The 8,065-nt window shown below is 41.2% G+C and overlaps 1 protein-coding gene across 1 annotated transcript in view; it reads left to right on the forward strand.

Moving 5' to 3' along the window:
* The first annotated feature begins 5,719 nt into the window (after positions 1–5,719).
* The window catches only part of MCTP2 (multiple C2 domains, transmembrane 2), a 100,729-nt gene continuing 98,383 nt past the window's right edge, over positions 5,720–8,065 (forward strand). The window contains 1 exon segment of the mRNA XM_009084877.1: positions 5,720–6,229. Coding sequence (XP_009083125.1) covers positions 5,756–6,229 — 474 coding nt within the window. The 5' untranslated portion in view covers positions 5,720–5,755.

The following is an 8,065-nucleotide window of genomic DNA, read 5'->3' on the forward strand; positions in this document are numbered from 1 at the left end:
CGTTTGAAGCCCTACAGGGAAACTTAAGCTCAAACGCAATGGGAAGATTTGGAAGCTGGCCAAGACATGACCCTGCTTTAGCAGCAAATCACCTGTGCAATGAAGACGTTAGCTACACTGCAGCAGTGTGTTCCCTTTGATGCTTGTTAGTGCTAAAAATAATTCTAACACTGATTTCCCCAGGGTAATTAGCCTGTGTAGAATCAGATTGAGATTAGACCTTTTTCTGGTGCCTTATCAAATTTAAATTCAGGTATTCATCATATGCTGCAGAAAGAAAAGGATGTCTCAGTTTAACAATATTGAGATGTATGTGTCTCATTCAGTGTCCCATGTTAGCTTCTGGGACGATACCCAGGGAGAAATGACCTCAGACCTACCTAGGTCAACCTTTCATTTGGGACTTGGTTTTTTTTCTGCAAAGGAAATGCAACACTGGCTTGAAGGTGTTGATAATCCCAGGGACATCCTGCCCCTGGTAAGGTATTCCCTTTTCTTTTAAATATCCTCTATGAGTGTAACTGGTGCTGGGTTTGTAATGCTCCAGGACAAACTGGTAATGCTGAACAAAGGGTTACTTTATTTGGATGATATTCTCTTATCGCTGTGGCTGTTGGTGCTTAGCATAACACTGCTGCATTTCCAGATAAGGTACTGAAATAAGCCATTGCAAGAAGGAAGTGTTGGTTTCTTTTTCTAAAGTGATTCCACTCTTGGTAATGATTTGTATTTGACTGTGTTTGAGATACAGTGATATTAAAAACCTGGAGTACTTGGTATGACCCATTACAGAAATAACCACCCAGCACATACAGTCTTTGTTCAGCCAGCTGAGAGCTATGTTCCTGATATTTTCCTTTTTCTCCTGGGGAGGAATGGTTTAATTCATGGCTCCAAGGGCCAGAGGGTGGAATTTATAGCAAGAAGATAAGAGAAGTGTGTGAAAAAAAGATCTCAGTCCTTTTCCCCCACCAAGAAGGATATCTGCTTTTTGGTATCAGCCTTGTTTTTCAGAGCACTGCAGCATTCAGAAATTACAAACCTAAAGGGGTTATAGGCATATTAGAATGTTCTGTAGCCAAATACTATATTGCATGGCAGAAGTGTAATTAGCTTCGCTTGTAATTTGTACAATGTCTCATGCATTAGGTTTTAAGTCGGTGAGTGTGCTAGACAGGCAAAGATTGGGGTGAATATCCTATGCCAGAGTAGCCAGAATTAAGAGTGGTTTTACAGTGAGGGAGTTTCATTAGTTCCTTCTGGTTTGAACCTATATTAATATGCATCCAAGTGAGGATCTTCTTCGTAGCAGCCTCTAATGCATGTTAGTATTTTCAGCTGTGATGGGTTTAAATGTTTATTAGCATTTAGCTGTAGCTTAATACATACTAACTGAATCAGACCTTAAAGGTGGGCGCCATGCACACTGACCCGAAGTTTTCAGCTTAATTGGATAAGCAAATTGGGTACAAAGATTAATAGATTTATGGAAGCTGTAATAGTGGTGGTGTGCTCTGCTGTGTTTTTATCATCTTGCTGGCTTTGAGGATGATGCTTAAAAGCATAAGTGAGTGTCTCAGGGTGCTTCAGTGAGCATCGTGCACTTCTTGGGTGTGCAGGGAATGGTTACTTAATGAAGAAAGACAATGTATTCCATAATTTCCAACATATAAATCAGTTTGGTTTTGTTTAGATTATTTGCTTAGTTGTTTGGGCACTTTTATAATGTTTACTGAGTGTGTTGCTTATTTCTCACTTGTGGCTTTGCTGGCTTCCTGACAAGACAGTAAGTGAAATAGACTCGTATAATGATTTCTCTAGGTTTTCAATGGCATTTGAAATATCTCTTGGAGCCACCTGTTAGAACATCTGAAAAAAATCATTTAGATCCAAATATTATAACAATTTAAAGGAGTACGTACAGAGTGTTATAGTGAAAGACACCAAAGCGCATTAAAAAAAAATGAAAAAAAGTCCCAAGGACTGTAATTAGAAGATAATAAAGGGAGGATAAAGTGCTAGAAATATTTGTTCTATCAGTCATGGTGAGCTGTGACCAGCTTTTCTGTCACTAATCCTTTCCTTCCTGTCTCCATTGCCCCAAATAAGGAGGAGATAGCAAAAAAAAAGGATGTAATAGAAGTGACAGGTGCAAGCAAAAGTGGTCTCTATGAAGGAAGATATTAAACTATATGGATTCTTCTGGGCACCTGAGATTTATCAGCATATTAAAGAGAAGACTGAAGAAGATAGGCTGAAAAGATTATTTTTCTTTTCTTGCTGCGTGAGAACAAGGAGTCATTCAATTAAATTACAAAGAAAGCTAAAATTGATAACAGGAAATGTTTCTCTTTGAACGATTGCTGTTTGCAGATTTTTGCTACAATGTGCCATTGTAGCACAACAGTTTGGCAATCTATGTTCTTCCCTGTTGTTGCTTAGAGAATATTTGGCGATACAGTTGGCACCAAACTTCTGAGGCTGGGGAAGGAAGAAGGAAAACTTGTGGCCTGTGGAGGATAAGGACTACGTGAACAACATGTTGGTATTGAGAACGTGTTTCTACAAGCAAAGGAGAATTTCTCTCTGTATAAAATTGTGTTTCTATTGATGTTGCTCCAGATGGAAAAGAAAAGCAAAGAGAAAATTGATGTGGAAAGAAGAGTGGTGTGTGTGAATACATGCTGGTGTGTCGGGAGCTACCCCATTGATCATGGCACTCCTGGCTCTAGCATCATGCTGGAGAGGAGGGTGGTCCCCATGCCTGATCTTCCAGTGATCTCTCTAAGGAACAGATTTCTGGTCATGATGGTGATGTGTCTCTTCTGCTTGAACTGGAGAAGTGAAAAAAGAGCCAGTCTGTGAATAGCTGATGTCAGAGTGCATTTGCCCTTCAGACTGTATTTACTCTTTTCTCAGATTAGAACAGATTTTGTATTTGTTATTATTTATTTTAGCCATCATTTGGGTTATTTTGTTTGTAAATACAGTGTTTAGAAATCAAAAGTTACAGCAGGAGCATGGGTGTAAAGGGTTAGAGGCAGAATATGGCCAGGCTACTTGTTGATCTAGAGAGGGAGATTGTTCTTTGGCCTCAGCTCAGGTAATCTGGTGTTCCCTATGCATCAAATATCACCAATTTGTTGCTTCAGTGTGGGAACTGCAGTGGAAGCGGTAAGGTGGCAGGTTGCTGGAGGTATCCCTGCCAGCTTGATCAAAACCTAGAAACTTTTCCCTAACTCTTTTCCTCATTTTGTTTGAATTCCACCGTGTTTCTACCTGGCTTGAGGAAGACTCTGCTCACCCTGGGTTAAATGCAAGTGGGTCTCAGAGACACGGTATGGTCCCTGCATCATCCTTGCTGATGGACATTTCTATTCCACAACTGAGGCAATGTAACTGGGAAAAAAGGCTTTCAACTTGGGGTCAGTAACTAGAAAAACCTACAGGAATAAGTCTGCTGCTAGGAAACAAAATGTCAAAGCAAACAAAATAAAAACAGCAGCATTGGGTCGTCAAAATGAGAGGGGTGGAGACTAACAGGAAGGGAAAATAGGAAGCAGAAGAGCCTTGGGAAGTGGATGTTGAGCTGGGCTCTGCCTTTATTTACAAAGTTGGTACTTCAGCAAGGTTTCTGTGCATGTAGGCGAGCAAAGCGGAGAGCAGCGGCAGCAGATGAGTTGTTTAAATGAGTCCCAACAGTGTGTTTCATAATGTTTTGTGCAAATGTGTTTAGCCTAGTAACTTCTGTTGCTGGCATGTGATGTAATGCTGCCAGGGAGGCCTGTGGCTGCCCTGTCAAGATTTTATGTAAAGAGGGAAGAGCCTAAGTGAAAGCTCTCAGCTGAGAGCAAATTCAGCCATGTCTCAGTGAGCTTGCACAGGGCAGCAGGTGCTGCTCCAGCCTGGGAGTCCATCCATCTCCAGTCAAATAGGGTTGGCATTTATTTCTTTTCTCTTCCCCCTGTAAATCTGTTCATCTTGCACCTCAACCTGAGTTCATTGAAAAAAGAAAGACCCAACATGCCTTTGTATATCTCAGATGTCCCTCTGTGAGGGTCAGAAAATTGTTTTTCATTCTCAGTGATGCTGTGAGGGGAAAAAGCAATTTCAGTTTGTCCATGTGCACTCAGGTACTGGGTCTGAATTCTGGAGATAGAGGTGAAAATGCTTTGTTAAGCTGATATATCCATGCTGGCACACCTTCCTATTTGGACAGAACTTGTTACTGCCTTGTGAATGCATGGAATATTGTTAAGCTTATTATTTTTTGTATGGAATATAACCTGCTGATATTAATCATTTATTCTCAGTATAAATGGGGGGAGGATTGTGCAGCTTTAGTTACACAGCAATACCGTTAAAGGATTTTTTTATAGATGCCTGAACACCCTGCAAGTGTGGTAGGGTTAGTCATAAAATTATTTAAATAAGTCATTAAGTAACTGGCTATACAACCTCATTCAAATTAATGAGTGTAAGAGTAGAGTTCTTTGAAAGCAGTGGTTGATATCTGTCTGCATTCATCCAACAGTTGTATTTCTGTTGCCTGTTCCTGCATTTTTCGTAGTGATCAGGAAACAGAGATAAGTAATTTTTGGTCAGCTGTGCAATAGTTAGAAGGTAAATATGCTATGGGTTTTGGAAGCAGCTGTCAGGTATATATTTCTAAGGACATGGGTATATACTGTAATTTCTGTGTGTGACTTTGGGACTGTACAGGAGTAAATCTGCAGGTTTTGTCAGCTTTCTTACTCAGTTTTGATGATGATTTGACTACTTCTGCTTCACAGAATGAGGATGGTTGCTCAGCTGTTAACCACGGAAGAGGCTGTCTGTGAGGATATTCCTGTGCACACAGGTGTCCATTCGACCATTCCCTTACGATGCATATACAGTAGGTGATTTTGTTTCAGCTCTTTTCTTCTTGTCCTTCCCTGCTGTGTAAATGCTCAGTATGAATCAACTCAAAGATTAGTCCACCAGTAAGTTTTCAAATATAATTCACTCATTGATTTTTGTCATCTTTTCCTCTCAGTTGCCTTCTTTGTGAAGAAAACTAATTCTAGAGCATCAGCTTTCACTGACAGTGGGTTAATGTAAGGGAGTGTTTTGGGGTCCCAGCTGGGATTCCTCATATCCAATGTGTCCTCTTCAGCCTCAGGTGCTTAGTTTGTGGAGCTGTTTTTCGTGTGTGTTTGTCCACTAACATGACACATAAGAATCCATGTAGCCTAGGAAATAGCCAACAAAACCCTACACAGGCTGGAAAAGTGTCAGCTGAAATGATGGTGGCGGCTTTGCCAGCGTGGTTCATGTGCTTGCATTATCACGATTTAACTCCCATCAGTAAGTTCTGCACAGAATCACTTTCAAATTGGCTAAATCTCAAGTTTTTACAAGCTGAGACTTGGCAGAAGAAGAAATATAATGTCTCCTCTTAGCAATCATGAAGTAGTGGGCAGACATTGCATTTTTTGTGTAGGAATAAATACTTGTTCTGACTGTTTTCCTTCTAAATAATCAAACCTACCCACCAGATTGTATTTGGAAGCACTTACTAATGTGACATGCTCGGTTTTAACTGTTTAGAAAAATGACTGAAAGTTTCAAGATGAGACAACATGAATCATAGTCTTGAGCGGCTGTTCACTTTTGTGATTGACTTGCTTTCTTCCTACATTCCTTTTAGTCACCCTGGGAATCGCTGAAGCTGTTTTGTGCAGGAGGCATTGCTGAGATTCCCCTTGCAGCAATGGACTTGGATAAACCATCCGTATGGGGATCCCTGAAGCAGAAAACTAGACCGTTCCTGCAAAACCTGAGCGTGAGGAAGACGAAGAAGAGGTCTAGCAAAATGATGGAGAGGAAAGTCCACTCCTTGGACCGATGTCTCAGCGTGTCAGTGCCTGACATGCTGGAGGTGGAGACTCTTATGGAAGAAGAAACAAATTATTCGAGTACTCAGGTGTTGTCGAGCTGCTCCCCCAAGAGCCTCTCCAGGTCTGTGGTGTCCCTGAAGAGCAGAAGCACTTCGGCGAGGGCAGCGGGTGAGGACTGGCCGTGGACATCGCAGCAGGCGACGCGGATGGAGGTAACGGTCACTCCCCCGGACACACAAGCTGCAGGCAGCCCCACGTCCGAGGGGAAGAGGAAATCTAGCGATGACTTCTTTGAGCTGCTGCAGAGCTCCCGCCTGAGTGCTGCGCTGACAGATGAGGGGTCAGAGGTAGGTGTTTGATCATCAGTGGCCACTTTTTCCTCGTTGTGCTTAGTTGTCTGGGTTATAAAGGAATGGAGTATCTAACCGAGGCAGAGGATTAGAGCTACATGACCTTAAAGGTCCCTTTGAACCCAAACCATTCTGTGAGGAGGGGGCACTATACAAGGAATGAATGGGGGATAAAAATAAGCATAAACTTTACATGGTATACACACACTATTCAAGACTAATTTAGATATCCTTTCTGTCAGTCTGGAGCTGCAAAATAAGCCTGCTCCTTTTTTTTTTTTTTTTTTTTTGGATGATACTTCAGATTTTCCAGATTTGTTGGAATTGCTTACTTAAACCAAAAGTTGTTACAGCCCTCTGAACTCTGAAATGTGATACTGATAGACTTGCTTTTTAGTTAATATAGCTTGCCAGGATTGATATACAGCAAAATCAATTTACCACCCACCCACTCAAGACCCAGCTGAAGGCAAAAGGTGAAACATAATGGTGAGCACGGTGAGTTCTGCCTATGCCTGGAATTAACCAAAACAAGTGCATGATGGAGAAGAGAACATGTAGCATCATGCTCAGGGCTGTCCTTTGGGGTTTTGTGATGATGATTTAGAGGAAGTGCAAAACGAATGTTTCTTCGGCGTTCCCAGTCTTGTCCTTTTTCCTTCACGCCTCACACTCTGTGATCGCTATTATTGTGGCTGGACATAGTGTCCCATGCACAGGAGGATCAGAGACTAATGTGCTCCAAAACTGACACAAAACTAATTCCTGCCTGGCCTGAGCAAATGGGGAATCCTGTGGAGTTGCACAGTTGTTTCCTAATAGGTGAAACTGATGGTAGGTGAAGGTTGTGGCTGCATGAAACAGTTCAGGCAAAATTTCTTTTGTTTATATTTGGTGGAAGTGTGTCTCCTCTTGAGTTCTCAGTGGGAAGGTTAGATTTTGAACTTTTTGAGGTCTTTTTTCCCATTATCTAGTTGTTGCTGTTACAGTAGCTGATGTAAAAATGGAAACTATTTTGGTTTAAAGTCCTCTTTTGAGAGTGGTGATTTCACAGGTTAATTAATAGCTTTTAACTGCATGTTCAAAATGATGGCTAGTGCTGCTGTGGGGAAAATGGTCCTTTCTGAAATAAACTGCTTGTTCTGCATCTCAAAGGACTGTGTGTTCCTGTCAAATCAGTGTTGGCTACTAGTCTATTGTGATGCAAAGTGTCAGACTGGTCCTTACTGACTATCATTTGCAGTTTAGTTTTGCTAAATTGTTCACAAATTGGCTGCATTTTACTGGAGTGTACCTTTCTTCAGAGGACTGCATAAGAAAAGTGGCTGAAATAGTATATGGTTTGTTTCTGTGCTCAAACTTTACTCACAAGTTTTGGCACCTCACTCAGTATATGGTAAATACACAGACTACCATTATTTTGGGAGTTTTTCAGGCTGTTTTAGCGACAGCAGCAGTTTTTTCCTGCTGTTGCAGGCCAGAAACCCTAATCTAAAATCTACCACAGCAGCACCAAAAAGAATCTTAAATCCTGCTTTGACTTTGGGCAAACTAAGTGTTTCTAGGAGAAGGAAGTACATGAATAGTGATGGAATAGCTCAACTTCAAGTCAAGTTTCCTTCAGATGCACAATCTGAATTTTCTGAAGCATTTATGTCTTTCACTAAGTGTGTATTTTGATATGGACATGTGTGTCTAACTCATTTAGTACTTAATTTTATGGCAAATCAATCTAGGTATGCGAATATCGTTTCTTCCTGTAATCTGCCTCCAATACAACGTTTAAAAGCAGAAAGATCTTATTCCTCAAAAATACATAGGAGAGAGTGAGGG

This window comes from Acanthisitta chloris, unplaced genomic scaffold (genome assembly GCF_000695815.1).
Source record: "Acanthisitta chloris isolate BGI_N310 unplaced genomic scaffold, ASM69581v1 scaffold14801, whole genome shotgun sequence".
Classification (NCBI taxonomy): Eukaryota; Metazoa; Chordata; class Aves; order Passeriformes; family Acanthisittidae; genus Acanthisitta; species Acanthisitta chloris.